General features: G+C 52.9%; 1 protein-coding gene across 5 annotated transcripts in view; it reads right to left on the reverse strand.

Annotated features, from left to right (window-relative positions):
- ITPR3 (inositol 1,4,5-trisphosphate receptor type 3) overlaps positions 1-23456 on the reverse strand; it is a 64880-nt gene extending 41424 nt beyond the window's left edge. For 2 of the 5 annotated variants that reach the window (XM_037023812.2, XM_073224449.1), the window contains exons 1-2: positions 22551-22971; positions 9102-9172 (exon numbers count right to left, since the gene is read on the reverse strand). In XM_037023812.2, the coding sequence (XP_036879707.2) occupies positions 9102-9172; positions 22551-22639 (160 nt within the window). In that variant the 5' untranslated portion in view covers positions 22640-22971. Of the gene's footprint in view, positions 1-9101; positions 9173-22550; positions 22996-23313 lie in introns of those variants that run through there. The other 3 variants (XM_073224450.1, XR_012126161.1, XM_073224451.1) reach the window with 3 other exon arrangements.
- Between the last annotated feature and the right edge of the window lie 524 nt (positions 23457-23980).

Raw genomic sequence — 23980 nt, forward strand, 5'->3', positions numbered from 1 at the left:
AGGAAGTTCTCCTGCTTCCCCAGGCTTGGATTGGAGCTCCCAGGGCCCCCCAGGACCCCCAACATCACATCAATTCTCACTGCCTCATTAGAGGCCACTGGTTCTCAGCATGAGTGAGGGAGTGGGGCCCCAGCAGGCATTGTTTTGGAAATGGGGCGGCAAGATTTTGTTGCACCAATGATTGTGGTCACAGCTGGCATTTAGTGGGCAGGACAGGGATGCTGGACGCCTGCACCATGAAGATAGCCCTTCATGACACCTGCCCAAAATGTCTGCCACACACTCACAGGTGGACGCCTGGGAGGCAGGGTTCTGAACCCAGAGTGACATATAGAGACGTGAAGTCTTTTTTATATGACTTAGCAAACATTGAATTTCCTAGAATGCAGCTCCAATATAAACTTAGGGAAGACTGTCCTTTGTGTTGTTCAAACTTTACCAGAAGCTTTTTGCTCTTTCAGAAAATGCATCACTCGCACCGGCATCTATGGTCACGGTGTTCGGGGTTCAGAGGCACGTCTGCCTGCTTCCTTGAGCCTTTTAGACATGCCCAATATTTACTTTTATTATATATGTTACTGTACTATAAATTGCTTTCTTTTTACTTCTCTTTTTTGTCATGCTTAGGGCATTATACTGGCATCACTTCTTCCCCTCCCCATGACTCCAGGCTCACCCAAGACCCTGGCCCTCAACAGCCCCCTGCTTTATATTATATAAATATGGATATGGATAGATGGCATTATTTATGAATCCCACTTCATAATATTAAAGGGGGCACTGGGTCTGACAGGCTGACCTGCTTATTTTTTGCCACCCTTACTAAACCCAGGGGCAGGTGGACAGAGACAAGCGGAGCTCATCACTGTGTCCCCAGCCCCCAGTCCCGGGCCCAGCATATGCCTGCCAGATGAACACATGAATCTAGAAGCGACTTTCCTCGTGTGTGATGAAATGGAGCTTAAATTTAGCTTTGAAGGGAGGAAAGGGATGAGGCATTGCAAGTGGAGAGAAGCTCCAGTCATGCATGGGGTCTGGCAGCTGAGACAGGAGTGGCGCACTGGGCCAGGGCTGAGTATGAGGGAGACTGGAGCTGGGAGGGGGCTGGCGGGGGTGTCTGGGAGGCCAGCAGCCCACAGGCCTTGGCAATCCTGAGCTCCTTGGTCTCCCCACAGCCTGCCTCCCTGCACTCCCAGTCCAGAAGGAGGAAATGTATTTGCGGATCACCATTTCATGAAACGACATGGGGGCTTCCATCCCTGGTACTGGTGGGCAAGCTCTGGGCCTGAGAGGGCTGAGAACTGGACCAACCCAACCGGAAAACAACTAAAACAACTGGAGTTTTCAAATGGGCTTATTTTAAGACTTCTTAAAGAACTGACAGTCCACCTAGTCTCTAGACCGCCAGATCAGGTTTCCACCGATAAATGAAAAAAGAAAAAAAAAAAAAAAAAAAAAAAAAGAACTGACAAAACAGTGAGGAATCATGGGACCAGAACAGAAGATCAAAAGGGACACCAGGAAGAAAGAGAAACACCTAAGCTACTTTCACCCTGAAGGTATTTGCTGACTGTGGAAAACATGAACTTTTATTTGGACAACTTCCCCAGGTGACAGGGGCAGAAATCCAAGTCCAGGCTCAGGGAAGGTGGAAAGTGTAACAGGACCAATACAGGGAATGTGACAGATTCAGTAGGCTAGGACCCCGAGGGCTACACTCCCGGGGCAAGGGCTGAATGCAGAGCAGAGCAGCTCTTTCCAGGAACTAAGCCCCACTGGAATCCCCTGGATGGTGCAGGAAGCCCCAAACTGAAAATAGCTTCAGGCAGTCTTACACAGGTGGTGCCCCCCCCCCCGGGGGGGCGTGTCTGGTAACAGGATATGCACACCCTATCTGGAGGAAAGTATCTTCCTCCTAGTCCACACTGCTCATACCAGATTTTTCAAATGCAATAACCAGAACACAGTCAGTCCTCTTGGGAGCTTGGGAGCCAGATGCCACAAAAGAGAGCAAACCCACAAAAAAGGACTAGAATCAGATGTGAAGAAACTTCAGACACAGCCATCATCTGTACAACAGATATGTCTACTCGGCTTAAATCCACAAAAGAAAAGCTTGAGGACCCCTGCACACAGGAAACTAAAGTGACACAGCAGACAGATAAGAACCAAATGGAATTTCTAGAAATAAAAAAAACCTCAGTAACTCAATTTAAAAATCATTGATCGTATTGAACAGGATAACAGAGCTGAAGAGAAAACTAATGAAACAGTAACAAACCTTACTATGGTTGATGTGTTCTATTTCTGTTCTATCTGATGCTTTAAGGGATAGCTGAGCCCCAGTAAAGGGACTTTACAACCTATAAATGTGTCAGAACCCGTGTCTGAATGAAGTACATTGCCCTTGCAGCCTCCCAGGAGTGGGATGAAGCCAGAGCAATCCCTCCCTTCTCCCAATTCCTCTATATCTTTCTTGGAAACTTGCTACCTGGAACTTGTCAAATTCATCTTTTTCTCTCACACAGATCCTCCTTTGAGACTTGCCCACAATACATGTCAGAAAATGCTTGTTCAATGAATAAATGATCTGAGCCCTCTAAAATGTCTGGGGCCCACCTGTATGCACAGGTGCCATGCTCTTTGCCCAAAGGCAGCCCTGTGAGAACCCCAGAAGGGGCCAGAACCTTCCTTCTCACCAAACTGGAGGGCAGAAGGGTAGAGAAGGAAGGCAAGCAGACTGGGCACACGCAGGAGCAGCAGCATCGAAGGCCAAGAGAAAAGCCTGCCTCTAGGGAGACTACAGGACTATGTGTGCTGGGGTACGTGTGCCTGTGGGTAAGGGGGGCCCAGGGTTTATGAGGCTGCAGACAAGAGGATATTCACTTATTAAATAAAGTCAAGTAACAATCCCCAACACTGACTAAGGTGTGTAACACAACAAAAGCCACTACCACTGCATAGACTCATCCAGGGTGGGGAGCTTCATAAAATATGAACTCCCAGGTGTCCTATACAGCTTGGCAGGTCTGAGGCAAGGCCAGGGCATATGCATTTTTAAAGTCACCCTCACCCCAAATGGTTCTGCTGCTCAACAGAGTTTGAAAAGCAGGTTGAAAGTGGACTCAAGATAAGAACAGAGCACAGGGAATAAAGCTATACAGTCACAATAATACAAAAGTTTGGTATCAATTATACAAACCTCTGTTTTAATTTTTTTCAACACTTTAACTTAATTTATAGAACAACACATTGAACACCCACTGGTGTAACAGAAGAGAATGCAGAGGTTATTCAGTCTCCATGATGTAAAACTAAAAGCGGCCGTGGTGGAAGGGAGCACAGAGCAGAGCACTGGAGGACTGGATGGGTGAGAAACGGAGGTGAAACTGTGATCCCAGGTTTACAAAGGTGACAAAGGAGAATGTACAACAGTGACAAGATGCTGTTGGGAGGACTGGGGGACAGGAAGTGGAGCGCTGGGCCAACTGAGCCAATTCTCATGAAATAAGCAAAGCAATGGGAAGCCTGGGAGTAGCTAGCAGAAGAGGCAACAAAGAATTCAAGGGATGGTTGTCTCCTATTATGTGGCTGGAGGAGGTGCCAAACAGTACAAGCCCCGTGGGGAGCAACTGGCCAGTCTTGATCAGAATCACAGAAGCTCCAGTCCTTTGACTCAGCAATCTCACTGCTGGTCATTCATTAATTCTAAGAGCACACCTGCATTTGTACAAAATGAGGAGGGACAAGGGTCTTCGCTGTGGCACTGTCAGGAACAACAAAGATAAGGAATAGCACAAGTGTCCATCAAGAGGGGATCAGTTACAGAAATTACAATAGAGCCATGTAATGGAATGCTCTGTAGCTGTAAGAGAGGTCAGAAATTCTGACAACTGCTACACATGGGTGAACCTTGAAGCCATTATGCAAAGTGAAATAAGCCAGCCATAGAAGGACAAATGCTGTAATGATTTCGCTCCTCTGAGGAACATAGAATAGTCAAATGCACAGACACAGAAAGTAGAATGGTGGTAACCGAGGAGGGGCGGGGGCAGAGGAGAATGGGGAGTTATTGTTTATGGGTACAGAGTTTCAGTTTCACATGAAGAAAAAAGTTCTGTGGATGGATGGTGGTGATGGCTGTAAGTGAGAATGTGCTTAATGCCACTGAGCTATACAATTAACATGGCTAGGATAGTAAACTTTATGTTAGGGATCTATACCACAATTTCAAGACAAATAAATGTTCTTTAAATGCTTGAAACTATATAATATGTAGGAACACTGTTTTCACATAGTTGTCTAGGATAAGGATCAACAAATGATTTTTTAAGTGAAAACAGAGGGGACAGAGAGTTCAAGATTTTTATATACTAATATGGAAAGCTCTCACTAGAATCTATCCAAAATAAGGTTTATAAAGGAAAAACAGCAAAGAACAGAATAGTATATATAGAATGGAACCTTTGTATAAGAAGAGGGGGGACTATCTGAATATATGTTTGTATTTGCATAAAGGAACATTGGAGGGGACATAAGAAACTAAAGAAAGTGGTTCCCTGAAGGGGCAACAGTGGAGGGGGAGGGAGGGCAGGGCAGGTGGGAGCCACGCTACATACATGTTTGTGCAATGTTCTGATGTTTTAACCATAAATAAATTACCTAGTCAGAATTTCTGTATGGTTGCCCCAGAAAGGAGGCAGGCGAAGTGGGGGCACCATTGTTTTCATCTTGATCCTACAGCATGTATTTATATTATTTTTATAAAAAGAAAAAAAAAGGAATAAGAACAAAATTTTAAGTGGCCAATAAACACATGAAAAGATGCTCCATCTCACTAGTAGTCAAAGGAATGCAAATTAAAACCACAGGGAGATGCCATTTCACACCCAGCAGGCTGTAGGACAGCTCAGTGAGACAAAACCAAGTGTGGCCAGGATGGGGGCGGGACAAAGGCGGCCGCACCCACCGGCTGCCAGGGCTGAGCGGGGGAGTTCTCCCACCAGGACACCCGTGCACGCGATCTCTAAGAGACGTGTGCAGGAACACTCACTGCAGTGTGGTTAGCAATTGCCAAAAACTGGAAATGAGCAAAATGTCCATCAACAGCAGAACCAATAAATGGATGGCAGTTTATCTATCTACCCAGTGGAATATTACACAGCAATTAAACAGATGAACCAGAGCCACATGTGTCAACATGCAGAAATCTCAGAAACAGTGCAGAACGGCAAATGTGCAGAAAGATTTTACAAAAGGCTGCTTTTAATAGATGGCTACTTTTACAGAAGTAACATTTTACAGAAGGCCACTTTTAAAGTGGAATATAATACCCTATTATCATTCATGAGTGTATCTCTATGTATGATTAGCAAAAGCAAAAAAATGGGCCCCTGAATGATGCACCAATTTCTGAGGAGTGTTTGCCTATGGAATGGGTGGTGGAGGAAGGGAATAGGGAAGATGCAAGGGGCTCTTCAGCTAAACATAAGATGATATCTCTTTAAAAACGAAAAGATCTGAAATAAACATGGCAAAGAGGGTTTGACAGAGCTCAGTAGTAGGTACAAGGGTTAGTTTTCTCTTTCATGTGGAGTTGAAGTATGTCTTCATAACAATAAAAATAACAATAAACTGGGCGTGGAAAGTGGACAGGTAGAGCAGAGGCATAAGGCTGGGCTGGGTTGGGGACACCAGTCATGCTAGCACAGGGAGGCCACCTCTCCCCACCCTGCCTCCCCCCAGTCCGGGTGGGTAGGAACTCCTGCAGTTTCCTGGGGTCTCTGTAGCTGGGGGTGTGAGCTTTGCGCTTCCCTGGGGTAGCCTGGGAGGTGAGAGCTGCACCAGGTCTCCTGTGCCCCGACAAAGTGAAAGAGGAGGAGAAAGGGAAAGGGCCCATGGGAGGGAGCAGGCCCAGACCCTGGGCCCAGTCAGCAGCACATGACTCAAGAGTAGCCATACCCAACACCCCTACAGTTAGCAGAGGCCCGGGAGGCTGAGTTGCCATGGGTGCCCTACACATGGGGCACCAGCAGCCTGGGCTTCCTGGGGCTCTGCAGACTCTGGAAATAATTCCCAGAACATGTTGGGGCTTGGAATGGCTTCAAAAGACAGCTACAGCTGAAACCACAAACAAGGAGCCAATCAGCGGTGAAGGAGGCAAGTTGGGGGTTTCACAGGGCTTTGCCAGCCCAGCCTGAGGGCTCCAGGGTCAGCATGTGAGCGGGGAGTGAGTTGCAGGGGGCAAGTGGGAGACATCACAGTTCCCAGCCATAGCTGGGTGCCCCAGGGTGGCAGGACAACACTTGTGGAGCCTCTGGACACAGCCGTCTCTGACCACCTCTAGCCAACTTCTAAACCGCCTGCCCCCACGCCCTTGCTAGGACCTCCCCCTGGGGCCGAGGTATTTGCGGGAGACACACAGAACAACGAGAGGCAGGCCTCCTGTGTTTGGGGCTCAGCAACACCTTTCTCTTCTCTGGGCTTCAGTCTCAAAACTGAAGAGGTTAGAGTCCAGTCCCAAGTTCTAATGCTCCAACTGGTGCCCGCCAGCCACAGGGTCATATGGAGACCTGGTTTTGTCCCAGAAGGTGGGCTTTTCTTGGGTCTGAGACAGGCCACAGGATGTCCAGAGGGGTCTCTGCCTGCCTCACCAAGACTGCACAGGCCAGGACTGGAGCAGACAGGGTGGGGGAAGGCTGGAGGCTGAGTCCCTCCTACAGTCTCTGAGCTGGCTGAGCCTGGCAAGGCCCAGGGTACCGTGGGGCAGCTTCTGGGTCCTGGGAAGGGCACCTGACCATGGGCTTGGAAACATGGAGAGGGAGAGAGAGGTGAGAGTGGGAAGGAGCAATGGGGAAGGAGGGCAAGTCAAAGGAGCATTTGTTCGGCAAAGTGGCTTTTTTGTTGTCAAACACTGGCCCCAAACTGTCCAGTGGAACTCTAGAGCACATCTGCCTCAGCCACAACCCCCCACTTGTCACACCACAAAGGTGACTACACACACCTTCACACACACACACACACACACACCCCGTCCCCTTTTGGTTCCAGTCCCCTCTCTGCCCTGGCACAGCCCACCCTCAAGACCCTCACCCTTACTAAATTTTTGCCAAGTTTTGCCAAGTACCTGAATCCCTCGGCTAAAATGGGAATCTGCCCCCTTCATCACTGGCTTCAAAGCTCTATTTTTGGCTCCAGGAAAGGCCCAGGACTTGTCACTACTCACCCCCAACCTTCAGAACCCATGGGCAGGCATGGGCAGAGCTGTACCTCAAAGGGAAACCAAAAGAACACCCTGAAACCCCCAAAACCCGGGCCCAGCGCCTCGCAGGCTAGGCTCAACCAACGGGCTCTGGGAGGGTGGTGTCCACAGGACCCCGAGCAGCCAGGCCTGAGGGAGGCAGCAGGGCTAGGATGAAACCCAAGGAGGGGCCCCATGCAAGCAGTTAGCCCTCAGCGGTATACCAGATGCCCACCGTGTGGCAGACACAGCAGGTAAAACAGCTAGAACTTGCTGCCCTGCTGGAGCTGCCATTCCAGCAGAAGAGACACTCACGAATGATAACAGGGTATTATATTCCACTTTAAAAGTGGCCTTCTGTAAAATGTTACTTCTGTAAAAGTAGCCATCTATTAAAAGGAGCCTTTTGTAAAATCTTTCTGCACATTTGCCGTTCTGCACTGTTTCTGAGATTTCTGCATGTTGACACATGTGGCTCTGGTTCATCTGTTTCGCGCGGCTGCGAAAACAAAAAAATAATTAAAATACATGGAGTAAGTCAGATTCACGCTATAAAGAAAAAGAAACCAGGGAAGGGAGGTGGAGGGTAGTGTTATACTGGTTGGCCAGGGAATGGCCCACTAAGGAGATGAGACCTGAAGAGTTGTCACCGTGTAGATACATGGGGTAGGAACCTTCCAGGCGGTGGGAACAGCAAGTGCAAAGGTGCAGAGGTAGGAGGCAGCTGATAAAGATGCAGAACAGCAGGGAGGCTGATGTGGCTGCAGGGAGCGGGAGAGGGCTGGGCGCAGGAGTGAGAGGAGAGAGGCAGCAGGGTCAGACGCCGTGGACACCGGGTCTGTGGTGCTGGCTGCGGTTCCCATGTACCCAGGCATGTCCCCACCAAAGACCCCCACGCAGAGCCCCCACTCAGAGGCCCATGACGGAGCCAGAGCAGAACAGCAGATGTGGGGCCCCACCGCAGGCTGGCAGGACCCCCCTCTATCTCCTCCACACTCCAATGTTTGGGCAAGCCCCAGCAGACAGCCAAGGATGCCGCAGGATTACTTAAACCCCCTCCCCTCCCAGCCTCCCTCTCAAGGACAATCCCAGCTAATCTCTCCGCAGAGGAGCAGCCACGTGGGCAGACAAGGTGGCACTGGGGCGGCATGTTCCTGCCTGCTCCCGCCTGCCCACCACACCCAGTATCCATCTATCAGTCTCAGCCTCACTGGTAGTCACAATAATAACCTTACCTCAGCTGGGCACAGTGACAACAGGATACCATCTGCATCTCACAGGGGCTGGGCAGGGCTGAGGAGCCACTGGCCACAGAGGACACAAAGTCCCCTCGAGGGAAGGCACCTGCTCAGGGTCACACGGCAGAGCCAGGTCTGGGCTCTGTAAGCTCCCCTAGGGCAGCGTCACCCCCACCACATGGGCTGAGGCCCCACCTGGGGTCAGGAGAAGGGACCTGGAGAACACGGGTCCACTGTCCTCACCACGGAGAAGAGGAGACCACACAGCACAAAGAACACCGCTCACCTTGAGCCTTCTAACGCCTGAGGAAATTCTCTTTTCCTCCCCTGTTCCCTCAGAAAATAACCAGGCACACAAAGAAAGCCTTGTGGCTGGTGGGGAGTTGGGGAGAGAATGGGACCTCAGGCAGAAATGGGTGTGCCCCTGAGAAGTGGGGTGGGGACCCCATAAAATGAAGGTGGCAGTGCAAGCCCACAGGGAATTTCACAGACAGCAGAGTGGGGGCCACAGGGCGCACCTCTCTAACCTGTCGGGGCTGGATGGGGTTGAGCAAGTTCTGTCCCAGGGCCACGGCTCGGCAGCCTGGGAGGAGGGGAGGTGGTGGTGGGAGCAAAGGTCTTACCTCGAAACTTCTTAGGGGGGTTGTCCAGGTCCCCTGCCGCAGGCTCCACCACACAGCGGTCATCCACCAACCTGAGGGGCAAGGCAGCTCAGTCAGTGGGAGAGGAGAGGCCCATCCCCAGGAGGCCCTCCCTCAGGGCAGTTTTCTAGGGCACCAGGAAGCCTCCAGAGGCATCTCTCCATCACTGTCAAATCCCCACCATCACATCCTTCTCCTTCCTGGCATCACTAATAAAAGGCAAAGTCTCTTAGGGTGGGGATGGGGGGCCCCCAGGAAAAGCAGAGAGACACACCCAGCCCACTGGGGCAGTCCTGTGTGGCTGTCACACGCTGCGGATAGAACTCCTGCCACAGCCCCAAGACTTTGCTGCCCAGACCCGAAAGGGCAGAAGGCGATGGAGGAGGAAGAGAGAAAAGGACCGAGAGAGACAGACACAAAGTCAGAAAGATACACAGAGGAGGAGAGACAGTGAGAGCAAGGGAGGCAGGGAGAGGCGGAGGGACCAAAAATAGAGTCAAAAAGATAAATAGGATAGAACCAGGCAGACAGAGACTAGATACAGACACACAGACGAGAGGGGGGTTGTGAGACACCAAACCAGGGGCCAGGCCTTTGGGTCGCGGAGTTGGGACAGTGAACTGAGCACCTTCCCAGCCTTAGTCAGGCCCCCGCCAATCCATGCCGCCCTCTTTGGCCACCCTAGGGCCTGAAAGTCCCCACCATGGCTAGGGCTAACCCTGAATCTCTGGAAGATTAAAGAGGTCCCTCTGCTGCTGCCAGGGAAAAGCTGTAGGTGGCTGAGGGAAACATCAGGAGACCAGTGAGGAGGCAGTTACATCCAAGTGAGGGCTGGTGAGGGCCTGGATGGGGTAGTGATGAGAGGAGGTCAGATTCCACACAAATCTTGAAGATATGAGTCACCTATCCATTCATTCCTGAATTTAAAGTTCTTCAATGTCACCCCAACCTCTAGAATAAAGTGATGATAATGTCCCATGCTTTGGAGGCCAACTCTATCTGAGCACTTCACCACAACTGCTTCTAAATTCTCACCCACTTCCCTATTAGGGGCTAGTCATTAGCACTATTTTACAGAGAAGGAAAGTATTTGAAGGTTAAATAATTTGCCTGAAGTCACAGAGCTGGTATCAAAGCCTCCTTTTGTTCTTCACCTCCTTGGGTTGCCTAACAAGGCCTTTTATGATCTGACCTCCACCCACTCCCCAGCTAGCCTTACAACTTCCCTGCCCCAGCTGTACTCAAACTCCAGTTGGTTCCAAGGTCTGTCATCTCTACAGAAGTGGCCCTGGAAGCCTGCAATGCCCTTCATGCCCAGCCTGCCCTGGCTTCCCTCCAGCCCCAGGCCTAGCACACCTCCATTCTTCCACCCTTAGCCCCTCTCTCTCACTCTGTGAAACCTTCCTTGGCCAGTGCTCTCCCTCCCTTGGGGCTTCCCTCTCCCATGTTCTCCCAGCACCTGGTCCTGGCCTTGCCCACTGCCATGTCTCTACTGTGACTATTTGCCATGTCTGCACCGTGAGTTCCTTGAGAGCAGGACCTGTGTTTTCCCTTTGGCATCACCAGTGCTTCGCACAATGCAGTCTATAGTAATAACAATAGCAAACAGGGTTTTGTTTCTAATATTTTATATATCATTATTTAATTTTCTAAGTCTATGTTGTTATTATTTCCACTTCACAGGCAGGGAAACCAGAGTTTAATGAGGAGAGGTTGAATGAACTGGCCGGGGACACACCGCCAGCTGGCAGCAGAGCTGGACTTTGAAGATGTGCTGTGCGGTGCCAGAGCAGGTGACCTGGAGGGGGAGAAGGCAGCCCACCCTGCAAGGTCCCTCTGGGCCTCCGGCGTCAGCTCAGTGCTCGGCCCTCTCCCCTTCTCCATCTGCACTCACGCCCTTGGCCAACTCATGGGTTTGAGCACCACTCATACCCTCACTGATGATTCCACACCCACCTTTCCCATGCCTCCTCCCCCAAAGTCCAGACTCAAAGATCTGACTGCCCACTTGACACCTCCACTTGGATGTCCACAGACATCTCAAACTCAGCACGCTCAAACCTGAGCTCCTGGTCTTCTACCTAACGGGGCTCCTCTTGGAGGCCTCCCCAACCCAGTTGATGGCAACCCATCCTTCCAATTGTTTGGGCCAAAAACTTTGGACCAATCCCTGGCTCTCCCTTCCACTCACTCCTCACACAATTCTGTGAGAAAACCCTGCAGGCTCGTTATCTTCAAGATACGTGTGGAATCTGACCTCCTCTCATCACTACCCCATCCAGACCCCCACCAGCCTCCTCACTGGTCTCCTGATGTTCCCCCCACCCACCTACAGCCTGTTCTCCCACAGTAGCAGAGGGATCTCGTTAAAAGGTGTATCAAATCAGGGCAGTCTGCTGCTCAGAACCTTCTAGAACCACCCATCTCAGAGTAAAAGCCAAGAACTCACAATGGCCTGAAAACCCTCACATGACCTGCCGCTCACTCCTCTGGCTTCATCTCCTCCCCCAGCCCCTCGATCACTGGGCCCAGCCTCCAGCCCCCAGGCCCCAGCTAGGCTCCCAAACCTCCCAGGAGATTTGACACCTGTTCCTCCCTCCACCCACAGACACCTCCCAGGCTCTCTCCTCTCCTCCTCCAGCTCTTGATTCAAATAACCCTTTCCCCTGGACACCATCCCTCCCCATCCTTTTAAAATTGTAAACTGCTCTTTCCCACACCCCTCAACCTCCTCCCTGCCTCACTATTCCCCACAGCACTCACCACCAGCTGGCCTGCCATATATTTTACTTATTTTGGTTACTGCCCCCCACAACCTGGAATGGAAGACCCATGAGGAGAGGGATGTATCTGTTTTGCTTCCTGCCACATCCCCAACATCAGACCACTGCCCGGCACACAGCAGGCACACATGAAATACATTTGAGAGAATTCATTCCTTTTGCTAGCTGCTGAGAGATGTCTATGAGAAGCAAAAGGTAAGGTCCTGCCTCAGGGAGTTTAAAGTCTTATTAGGAAGACAAATCACATACTCAGAATGGTTTATGATACAAGGAATAGGCCCTGTTGCCAATTGGTGGTACTGGCTGTGGATTTTGTCCAAATTCACAGAAGGGATTGACCAGAGCTTGGTCAGTTAAAGAAGGTATGAAAGAGGCAGGAGCTATGCAAAGCCTTGAATAATTCATAAATTTCCTGTAAGATATTAGTGAATCAAATTAGCTGATGTCTCAACAAAACCCTTAGGAGAGGGGACACAGGAAAGGTGAGTTTTGATGGCGGAGGAGAGGAGCACTGGCTCTGCTGGGACCTGGCACTGCCAGGGATACTGGACAATACAAGGTGACACCGAAGTCCATGCAGCCGAGGAGAGGCTGGGGTAGCCCCCCACTGCCCCCATCTGGTCCAGTGCACAAGACCTTGTGGAGGCTCCCTCCCCAGAGACCCATCTGAGGAAAAACCCATTCTTACCCCAGAACCCTGCACCCCTCCCCTGGGAACCCCTCATCTGGATCACACATGCAGGAAAAAGACATGCAAATTCAGATGCCATATTCTTCCTAATTCCCCTGGCACATATCTGCCTGGTCATTATGTGGACGTCCTTCTGTCCCTGCCCACTGACACAGCTGCCCAAGCCCCCATGTCTCCAGCTCAGCCCCTCCCGGATCTACAAGGTGGGGCATGTCTGGGGAGTGCAAGCTGAAGCCATTTAAAGAAGGGGAAGGGCTGATCAAGAGGGGGCATGGCCTCCAGGAGGAAGATTTCAAACAAGGTTGAGAAGGTAACCATCCCAGACCTGCAGCAGAGAGGGGACAGAAGGGATATGTATGAAGGACCAGAATAGAGGAGCAAGCCACGTGGGAGGGTCGGAACAGCAGGGGGCTCCCACAGGTATCAGGAAAACAAGGTCAGCAGATGGGACTTTCAGAGGCTCCCCCTAGCTCTAACATTCCTCACCCTGGGCCTCCAAGCGTGGGTCCCGGACTAAGCAGAATCATACGGCCTGGGAAGGCGGGGCTGCCTTCTAAACCCCTCCCCAAGAACCTCTAAGGGGTGGCACTTTGCCCTCATCTTTTTATTTCCCATTTGGTATTTAGGGCAGCTCCCCACCTAACCTGTAGGCAAAGAAAGAAGCCAGGATGTTACAGTCCCAAATGCCCCCCTAGCACCCCACCCCAAAAAGCCTCCCTTGCATTCCTCTGTATAAACTCTTTAGGACTATGGCATCCGACAAGGTGCCAGTGTTGGGAGGGCTATCCCGTGAAGCCATTAACAGATAGCAGGAAAGCCCTTATCAGATGGGCTGCCGGGAGACCTGGGGCCAGAAGGAGGCCCGAGGGCCGGGACACCAGACAGGTAAGTCCTGGCGGAGGGAGGGCGAGGCCGGGAATCCGTTCCGCGCGGCCCGGGTGCGGGGCGCGGCTGCGAGGTGGTGGCCCGGCGCCCAGGCGCTCCGAGACTTGGCCGCCCCCACCGCCGCCCCACGTGCAGCGGTCGGCGGGCCGCGCCGCTTTGGGAGGGCCAGCGCCCCTCGCCCCGGCCTGCCTTTGAGAACCAGCGCCGTCAGGATGCTGGGCCGCCGCCAGGCCCGCCCGGGGGCGGCAGGAGGCGGTGCCCGGGGACAGGGCGGGGACGCGCCGCCTGCGCCAGCGCTTTCCTCCGCTCCTGCGTTCGGCTGCCCGTGCTGCGCGCCCGGGGACCCCTCCGCGCCTGGGGCTTAGACGTACCGGGCGGTAGCCCCGCACTCTCCCTCCCGGGGGATACCTGTGTTTTTTAAACTAGCCCGGTGACAGGTGTCCGGCTTCGGGTGCGCACCTGGCGCTGTAACCAGAGCCGAGCTCTCTCCAGGGGGAAGTGGCCGCGTCGCTTCACCCCCAGCCCCTCCCGAGCACCTCTGTCTCCTCCCAAGTTCCCGGATAGGGTCCCCCACCCTCCCTTCTCCTCCACTCTGCCAGCCCTCTGATCTCAGCGTCCCACCTCCACGCCTCTGCACAGGCTGAAACCCGACTGCCCCCACCCTCCCCGAGTTCTGCCATCTTCAGTGTCGGCTTAGGCTCCTGCAGAGCTCTCTGCCCCTTCCCACCACACCTTCGCCCCTTATGGCAAGGCCCGTGGCACCCCAGCTGCGACCATATTAGAAAAACCAACCCTCCAATGTGCAGAGCACTTTTTTTCCCAAATATATTTACTTATTTTATTTGCCAGTTACACAGAACACGTTTTAATTTATAAACCGTTCTTACATCCAATACCTCACTCCATTTTTACCACACAGTTCAGTGTGAGTTCACAGAGTAGAAGGGACCAGAGGGGCCACGCAGCTAGTCAGATGATGGCACAGGTGCAACCTAGGTCTCCATCTATTCCACAAAGCCTTACTACCGGCCCATTATGCGCTGGTCCTGGTCCCCACCCCCAGAAAGCTCATGTCCACCATGCTGAGTGCCCTGAGGACACTGAGGAGTCCCTGCTGTGAGCTGTCCATCTGCTGGGGGGCACAGACCTGTCTGAGCCCACACTGTGCAGGGCCCAGTAGGGCATCAGCAGAGGAGACATGGAGATGAAGGTAAAGGGCAGGGGGTCTGCACAGGGCTGCCCTGGAACCTCTGAAAAGGAGCTAGTTGACAACTGTACCCTGAAATGTCCACTGGGTATGAGGTCTGTACCCCCAAGACCTTGGTCTGAGGGAAGAGAGGAAGGCAGATGCATCCAGGGACCTACATTGCCCCATTCTGCCCAGAGTGGACTTTGAGATCCAGGTGGGAGCCAAGAAAAGGCAGTGAGTGGGGTGGGTTGGTGCTGTCTGGAAAGATTAGATAAGGAAGAGGAAGAAGGGAGCTAGCAGTGGGGCAGGTGACTATCAGAGGAGCCTGAATCAAAGCCTGCTCCTACCTTCTGGGCCACCTCCAAAGCAGCCATGGAAAGAGAAATCAAAGACTTGATGAACTACCCAGCGACCCTGGACAGCCCCTCCCCAATCTAGCTTGGAAATTGAGGCATAGAGGGGAAAACCGACCAGCTCACACCAGGTCACACAACAAGTTAAAGAAAAGCCAGTTCCAGACACCAGGTCTGACTCCCAGCCCAGGGCACTGACCCCACCTCAGATCTAGGCCAGACCCAAGGAAGGCCATTCCCAGTGCAGGCAACTTCAGAACATCGTGATTGCCTGGTGGTGGATGGAAGCCTTGAAGCCCTCTTCTCTGAATACCCAAAGTCCCACCCACTGGGGAGTGGGGAGGAATATTGGGAGAGGCACCCAGGTTCACCAGCCAGAGCCTCTGGCTCATCAGGGAAAAGAAATTCATTTCTGCATCCCTGCAAAAACACCCCTTTGTTTAACCTCTATGTATCTTTCTTTACCAAGGAATCCACCCTGTGCCCCCAGAGGGGCCAACATATGGCATTTAAAAGAAAGCATGGCTCATCCCTTCAGAGAGCATAAGTCTAGAAAGCACAGTGAGCCATATACTCAGAGAACCCCAGAGTCTCTACAGTGAGGACTGAAGGAGCAAAAATGACCAAAATTGGCCCAACAGAAATAAAGGTCTCTGGCTCATGTGCCAGCCCTCAGGCACCGCCTCTGCCCACAGGCCTGGACTTTTGGCTCTCAAGACTGAGTAGGCTCTGGCGGGGCCTGAGGTCTCATCAGTGCTGCTGGGAGCACGGGAAGATGTATCTGTGAGGTCAGGGGGCAGAAGAGCCAAGAGGGAAAGCTGAGGAGAGACACAGAAAGGTGCTCCAAGGGGCTACGCAGCTGGATCTCCCTCCATACATTGGCCTTGCCAGGCCCAGGCCTCTCGCCTGCTCTGCATCACCAGTAGCTGGACTCTCAGCCTATCCTACGTGATGTAGTGACTGAGGCTCTAGGAGCCTCAGCAGGGCAGGCCTGAGGCCCGGCCCACCAGGCTCCAGACCCCCCTCCGCACAGCTCTCGGGGAAACAGCAGCACAGGCAACCTTGACAAATCCAGACAGTGAGACAGTCACAGCACCACCAACCCCATCTGTTAAGCACTCAGTATCAGGCTGGCAAAGAAAGGTGGGGACAGGCAATGTTTTACATTAAAAGAGACTTAAGAGGCTTAAGAATCAAATGTAACATGTGAACCCTGATTGGATCCTGAAGCACAAAAAACTGCGGGCAAAGACAGGCTGAGGACCATGGGGCACATCTGACTGGGCATTGGGCATCGGATGCTCTTCGGAAATTATTAACTGGTATGATAACAGTACTATGGCTACATAGGAACATATCCTTATGTCTTAGAAATGAAAACATGCAATGTACATAATTTACCACAAAATAAGTCAGCAAAATAGATGAAGCAAATATGGCAAAATGTGGATGAGTATTAGGTTTAAGTAGTGGGCATACAGGTGTTCTAAATGGTTCTCTGAACTTTTCCTGAATTAATTTATGCCTCACACTGGTGATGAAGGGCCAAAGTAACAGCATAGGTAAAAGCCAGAGCCACTGTATATAACTCTGTAAATTCTACCCACTGCCATCACATCTCTGACACACAGACTTAATTCTCCCTCCCATGACCTATATCACCCCTGAGCACCTATCTCTAGACTCACACCCTGGAGAGGATGGCACTCCTATCAGCTAGAGGAAGGCAGGTGATGGCTGGCTGGTGAGTGAAGGCAGAGGTATTTCAAACCAAATATGCCCAGCACCTGCAGCTGCCCCTGGGCTAAGATTTCTGTCACTGCCTCTTGTGGCTCTGCCCACCTGCCCGCAAAAAAAAAATACCTACTTTACACACTGTGATCATTTTACTCCCCTACTCTGTCCCCTGCAAGAGTCCCTCCTGTCTGTCTCCCCAAATGGAAACCCCTCTGCAGTGTGTCCCCACCCAACTCCATCCCCAGCCCTCACCCTGGGCTCACTGTGTTGTCAACACCCAGCCTCATTTCTACCCCACAGTCCCTGGTATGAAAGGCCCCGCAGTCTCCTCTCTGTGAACCCTGCTCCGCGTCCCTTAGGCTTGCTCAGCCAGGGGTCCTCATGCAGGGAACTGTGGCTGCAGGTACAGATATTGGGTACACTTGCCCCTCGTGGCATGACCAGTGTGACACACAGCAGGTTCAGAGCTCACACTCAGAGGCCTGAATGATGAACTAACCATAGATTTGGGCTCTGATCTTCCCCCACTCCCACCAGGCCTTCTTCCCTCCTCTCAGCCCCCTCTTCCAGGGAGGACCCCGCAGCTCCAAAAGGGGCAAAGAATGAAGAGCAGGCCTGGGGCTGGGCTGCAGGGATGCCAGACACGTGTTCAAGAGCAACTGAAACCCAGAAACCTCCCCCTAAACTAAGAGCATACAGCTGGTGTGGCCCCACCCTAAAATCCAGCACATTGCCCCACCCCCAACCCAAGCCACCGCCCCACCCACCCGACAGCCCCATTAGGCCAAATCAGGGGAGCAGAGGAGACGTGGGGTCAGGAATGCAGGGCAGGGCAGTGTGAGCAAGTGACTATAGCAGGATTCTTTAAGGCTTTGGAGCTGGAGGCAGCCAGCATCCCCTCAGTCCCATGGTGGAACCTGGGGGCTGATTCTGTCCTCAGGCAACCCCTCAGGTCTCTCTCTCCACCTCACCCCTTCCACATCAGGCCACCACGCCCAACCTGAAGGGCAGAGGTTGGTCTGACTCCCCCCCATACCTCCACTACAACACTCAAACTTTTGACATGAAGTGGAGTCTGGCCGCCTGGGGCTCAGGTCTTCCCCTTTCTAGTGCCTCCACCACCAGGGAAACATGCAGAGTTAGAGACAGGGTATGATATAAAAGATGTACCTTTCCTTTGACCTCAGAATTCCACCTCTGGGAACTGATCCAGAGGATAACTGGACAAGCGCTGGGGCATGTATAGACTAGGATGTTCTGGGCAGATTGTTTATAACAGCAAAATTTTAGAAACAACCTGAATGCCCAGTAGAATCGCTTAAATGAATAAATTAAGCTACATCATACCACAGGATGCTGTGCAGCCAAACAATGGTGTATTTGCATGGGAAAATACAGCTTACTGTCTCCCCAAATAAAGACAGGATACAAACCTGTAAGTTCATAAATAAATGCTTATTTATGTAGATAAAAGGCTAGGAGGGCCATAAACAGAATGCTAATATAAGTTTGCAGTGGTATTACAGATAATTTTGTTGTTAGTTTTTCAATTTTTCTCCACAGAGTATATATTATTTTTTAATTTAAAAAAATGTATTTTTGAAAAATGAGTTGCATGGATTGGCCTAGCTGAGGCCAAGACCCTACCTTGGGACATAAGACAGGGGTAAGTCCAACATTTCTTTCCAGTGAAATCACAATTAAATGAAGGCCAAGGGCAGGTCTGAAATCTGCCCCATAATGCAGAGTACACAGGAGGGGCAGTGCCCCTCCTGGAATGACATGTCTTTGAGGCTTAAGGGTCAGAGGGTCCTTCTAGACCATCTCTCCCAGCTCCCCACTATACAGACTACAACAGGCTGGAGCTCTTGCTTGGTTACTACTGACTCCCCAGTGACTAGAAGAGAAAAGTGTCTGGCACATAGTAGGTACTCAGCATATGTTTGTTGAATGACTCAATGAGGTCAGAGGAAAGCTAAGACATGAGCTATCTGGACCAAGAAGCAAGCTGACCCAAACAGGTAGGCTTCCTCACAGCCTGTCAGCCGTGGAGGACCTTTGCCCAGGGATCCCCACCCCAAGTCCACATTAAGATCACTGGGGAGCTTTCTAGGCCACAGACCCCAGCACTAGAAATACTGATATAGTTGGTCTGACATGGGACTGTGGGAGTTGGAATTTTTTAAAGACCTCAGAGGGATTCTCAAGTGCAAACAGAACACTTTAAAGAACATCCAGGCTGAAAGAAACACACTTTGAAAATGCAGGGCCTTGCCAAAATCACCCAGCAAGTTTGTAACAAAGCAGCAAAGCCATAACCCGGGAGCTCCTGACCCAAGGATTCTGACCCTGGGGACCTGGGCCTTCTTTCACATTTACCTCCACATTTTCTGGGTCCTGACTTCAAGTGCCCACCCTCTGGGGGATGCAGGTCAGGCTGGAAGGTAGACAGGAAACCCCAAGACTGGGGCCCCTTCTGACCCTACTCCCTGTGATCACCCAGCCTTGGGAGATACAGGTCCAGAGGCCCTAAGAGCTCCCAGATGGTACTCCATGCCCAGTCATTAGCAGAGGCACTTTGACTAATGCTGGATGTTCAACTTCAAGACCCCGTTCACCCACACTCACCAACTTACTCCCTGTAGTATGGGAGCCACCCCTCTGGCCACGCAAAAGAGAACTTGGATGTGAGACTCGAGGGGCCCACCCTGCACACTCAGGGCCAGTTCCCTACAGCTACTGACGAAGAGCTACATTAAATTCTCCACCTTTCACTGACCCCTATCAGCCACTCCATCCTGGCCTCTGCTGCCTCCCACCAGCAGTGAGGAGTGAGGCAGTGGCCCTGGCCATGCCTTACTGCCACCAACAGGCATGCGCCTGCTCTCCCTTCCCAGACAAGGTCTTGACCTGCTCCAGAATCCACTCCCCAGACCCCTCCCGTGCTCCTAACCCAGAGTTAATGTACAATCTTCACCAGGAGCTCTAATTATCCAAGCAGCTCTAATTAGCCTCCTTCACTTTGCCCTGCAGAGTCTGGCTGCACTCTGAAGGCTGGCCCAGACTCCCTCCTCCACCAGCCCCTCTGCCCAGCAAAGCCACCAAATTAATTTCATCCAGCCTTTACTGGGCACCTCTTGGACACCAAGCATTGGCTAGCCTGGGAACTCAGCTTAATTAGCCTCCAGGGTGAAGGCAAAAGGGAACCCTAGTTGAGGATGGAGCAGAAAGATTCTGGTAAGGATGGAGTAGAGGGAATCACTTAGAACAATGCTTCTCCCACTTTAAGGCACCAGAGCCCCTGGGGATCAGCATGCAAATTCTGATTCAGTAGAACAGGCAGAGGTCTGAGAGTCTGTATTTCTAACAAGCTTCTAGGTGACACTGATGTGCTGGACGAAGGACTACACTGAGTAGCAATGACTTACAGTGCTTAGAAATCATTCTTTCATTAACTCTTAGGTTCCGAGGTGAGATGCACAGTTCCCTTATCTGCCACCGAGGCCCCAGTGCCCAGTACAGTGCCTGTGGATATGCTGAGTGGATGAATGTAGTAATTAATTAGTCAATCCTGGCAAAGCATTCAATGGCCCAACAGTGAAACCTCCAATTAATTGTAAAACAATACAACACCAGAGAAGAGTTTGTATAAAGCAGTGCAAAACACAGAGGAAAAAGGGTTAATTCTTCCAGGTTGGGGGAATGGAGCTGGACCTCTCAGAAGAGGTCACTTTGCACTAGGTCTTAGAGGGTGGGTCAGATTTACCCAGGTGGAGTCTGGCTGAAGGGTGCAGGCAACAGGAGCAAAGGCAAAGAGATCAAGAGAATGACTCGGTAGTAGCATGATGCACTCGGAATGTCAAGAGATGTGAGGGGAGAAATGAAAGAAAAAAAAAAGAAAATTAGGTTGGGGCCACCACACTGCTGGTGCTGTAACGCCAGGCGGGGAGGGTGAGTGCCCATGCTGGAAAATCAGGAACTGATGGAGGTGTTTGCACAGGGAAGGGGCACCCTGGAGTATAAGCACTCAGAGGTCACCAGGTCCTGCCCCAGAATCAAAATGGACTGGAGGAAGCAGCTTCCTGGAGCAGGAAGGGCCAAGGCTGGAGGGAGCTTTATCAGGAAGCAACGAAGGGAATCCCTTGTGAAGGGATAAGGCCTGTGTGGAGTGCAGAATAAGATGTTTTCCCCCAATTCTGATAGATCTCACAGGTACTTAAAAACCACCCACTGTTTTCAGTCCTGAGCCAGGCACTAATCAACAGGGAAGGTCATTTCCCAAAAGCCCCCAGTGCTGTTCAGACACCAGGAGAGGGGCTTCCCTCAGCATTATCAGAGGTGTTTTTGCTGTGTACCTACCATGTGCAGGCCCTGGCCTCAAGCAGCTGCCCAGCCCAAGGCGCAGCGGGGGCCCTGGTCACTGCTCTCTACGGAAAACCTACACAGATGCTGGCGCAGATGTGGCTCTACCCCCAAGCTCTGGGGAACTGAACAAGACAAGCTAAATCTAGTTGGGGAGAGGACATGCGGCTGGGGATTCCACATCTGGGTGGGGAGGGGAGTGAGAGAGGCCTGGAGGAAGTGGAGATAAGGAGAGCAGGGTGTGCTGGAATTCCCGTCGGAATCCCCTGCTGGCAGAGCCCGCCTTCCAACTCCCACACAGTCCCGCTGTGTTCCCTTCCCAACAAATAAAAATTCCCAACAACCCTGGGAGACACCAAGGGAGCCAGGTGACTCCCACCTTCCAAGTTCAGGGTGAAACAGGCCAGGCCCCGAGCCAGACCCGGCAGAGGACGCTAGGGCTGTCCTCCAAAGCCCCCAGAGAGCGGCCTTGTGGCTGGCTGGTGTCCAGGTAACTAGGGTGAGCAGAGGAGGGTGGGTTTATCCTAAAAGACAGGTGGGTGTGGTAGAGATGAGACCAATTAACACAGGTCTCAGTTTAACACAGACTGAAAATGGGACAAAAGTAACAGGCCCTGCCCTGGGCCCTGGTTGAAGAGGTGGAGAAACCACTCTACCTCCCGCGCCCGGTGCTTCATGCAACTGCTCCTCTTAAGATAAACCCATTCTCTCTGCCTAAATTCCTTTCCTGCCCTATGTCTACTTCAGGCCGGGCTCTCTCCAGGGACTTGAATTGATTCCCTGCTTATCCAGACCCTGGGGGGTGGCGGCCAGAATTAATTAATGTTTGTAAAGTTCTCGAGGGCTCCTGGGACCAGGGACCTGGGGGCGCCAGATGAGCTGCGCAGGAAATTGACAGAGAGGGGCGGGGAGAAAGGGGGCAGCCGGCCAGATCCTGGGACGCCTGGAAGGGGAGGGCTGAGAAGACACTCCTACTCAAGGGGGGCAGGGCAGGAGGGAGCTATAAGGAAAAGGTGCGACAGATCCCGGACTAGAGGATTCCGGGCTCCAGGCTGAGCCTGCTCACCCCCACAGCAACGCCCCACCCCCAGTGCCGAGCACTTCAAGGCCCGGATGCCTTTCCCCATCTCAGGCCCTAGCCACCTACCCTGCCCCCGCGCCGGGACCACCTGCAGAGGAAGTCTGGCCTCTCCGCGGGCTCTGAAAACAGCGAGGTTGGAGGTTTCGCGGAGAGGGGTTCCCCCTGCCAACTCTGCCAGGGCGCCCGACTCCTACCTGGGCAAACATTTTAACTTCCTTTCTCTAAAAGGAGGCGATCCGTTGCCCCGCTCCCTGAAGCTGGGGACGTCAAGGTCCTCTGTCGAGGGGCGGCAGCAGGACGCACCAGTGCCCCCTCCCCTCCCGCGCCCTTCTCGAACTCGGCTTACTCACCCCAAAGTGCTGATGAAGCCATTGACGGAGCCCTCGGCGTACAGGGAGACGATATCTCCGATGTGGAGAAAGCTGGACATCTCGCTCATGACTGCGGCCCTTCGGGAACCCGGGGCGGTGCGGGCGCTCAGCGGCGCGTGGCCGGGTTGGGTGCGGAGGAAGAAGACCCCGGGGCAAGGAGGGGCTCCGAGCAGAGCGCTCTGCGCGGCCGGGGCGGGCTAGCGGCCACCGGAGCGGAAGGCGGCGCGGCCCAGGAGCCGGTGGCGGCGTCCGGGTGAAGAGGTTCCCGCGGCTCGGCGCGCCTACCGCCCGCCAGCCCGGCCCGGCCCGCGCGTACCTGCAGCGTAGAAGAAGCAGGAAGTCTGGGGCAGCCGCACACACTCATGCAAATCCCGCCCGGGAGGCGGGGAAGCCACACCCCGCCCCCCCCGCACCCTGCCGCGGCTGGCCCGCCAGCACCCACGTGCGCGGCCCGCCTCCCCGCGCCCCGCACCCCTAGCGCGTCCGGGGCCGACCTCTTCGGCCGCCGGACGGGCCATCCTCCGCGCGCGTGACTCTGAAGAGTCCCGGGACCTCTGCGGGTTCCCCCGGACGGAGTTGCACAGCGAGTCCCCAAACAGACTCCTGGAACCGCCGTCCCCAGGACGTAGTGGGGGCTGTCCGCCCTCGGGGTTCCCCGGGCTCTCTATTCCTCGCCCTCGGGTAACCGAGAGCCAGCGGCCGCGCCCGCTAAAGGGGCAGCCCGGCGCTTGGCAGACGCTACCTTGAGGCGCGCGCGGAGCACCCGGGAGCACCCCAGCTGAGAGCCGTCTGCGCTGAGAGGCGCGCTCATTCCTTCGCAGAGCAAATCGGGATTCATTTTTCTCAACGTGAAAAGCCTTTTCATTGCACAATAGAAAGTGCTCGGTCTTGGAGGGGAAATGAAGCAATGGGGTGGGTTTTGTTTTTTTCTCTCGCATTCCTGTGTACAAAGAGATCCAACTTCCGAATCAGTTCAGCCGCTCCCTTTCCAGGAGTTGGCTCCAAAACTCTTGGCTCCTTCTGTCTGTCTTTTAAAAAGAGGAGGGGGGCAAGGGAGAAAGCTACCTTCGCTAGTTAAAAGCGCACCCGAGCTCAATGATGACAAGGCCGGTGCAGGCCCCGGGGGACTGACCGCTCCGGTGTCGCCGCCAAGCTATTGCTCACCAAGTCCTGCCCTCAAAACTCACGTCCCCAGCTCGCCTAGTTTCTGTTCTGTTCCCGGGTTCTTGCATGGTTCCTAGTTCTTGTAATTACTGGGATAGAGCACCCACTGCCACCCCTATTCAGTTCCATTCCATTTACTCTTTCCAAACCCCCACCCCGACTTCATGGAACAGAAGGCTTGTCCCTGGGAGAGAGGGAGGAGGGGACTCAAAGGCTGAACAGGAAGAAGAGAGACCCGGGAAGGG

Source organism: Manis javanica, chromosome 16 (genome assembly GCF_040802235.1).
Source record: "Manis javanica isolate MJ-LG chromosome 16, MJ_LKY, whole genome shotgun sequence".
In the NCBI taxonomy this organism is placed as follows: Eukaryota; Metazoa; Chordata; class Mammalia; order Pholidota; family Manidae; genus Manis; species Manis javanica.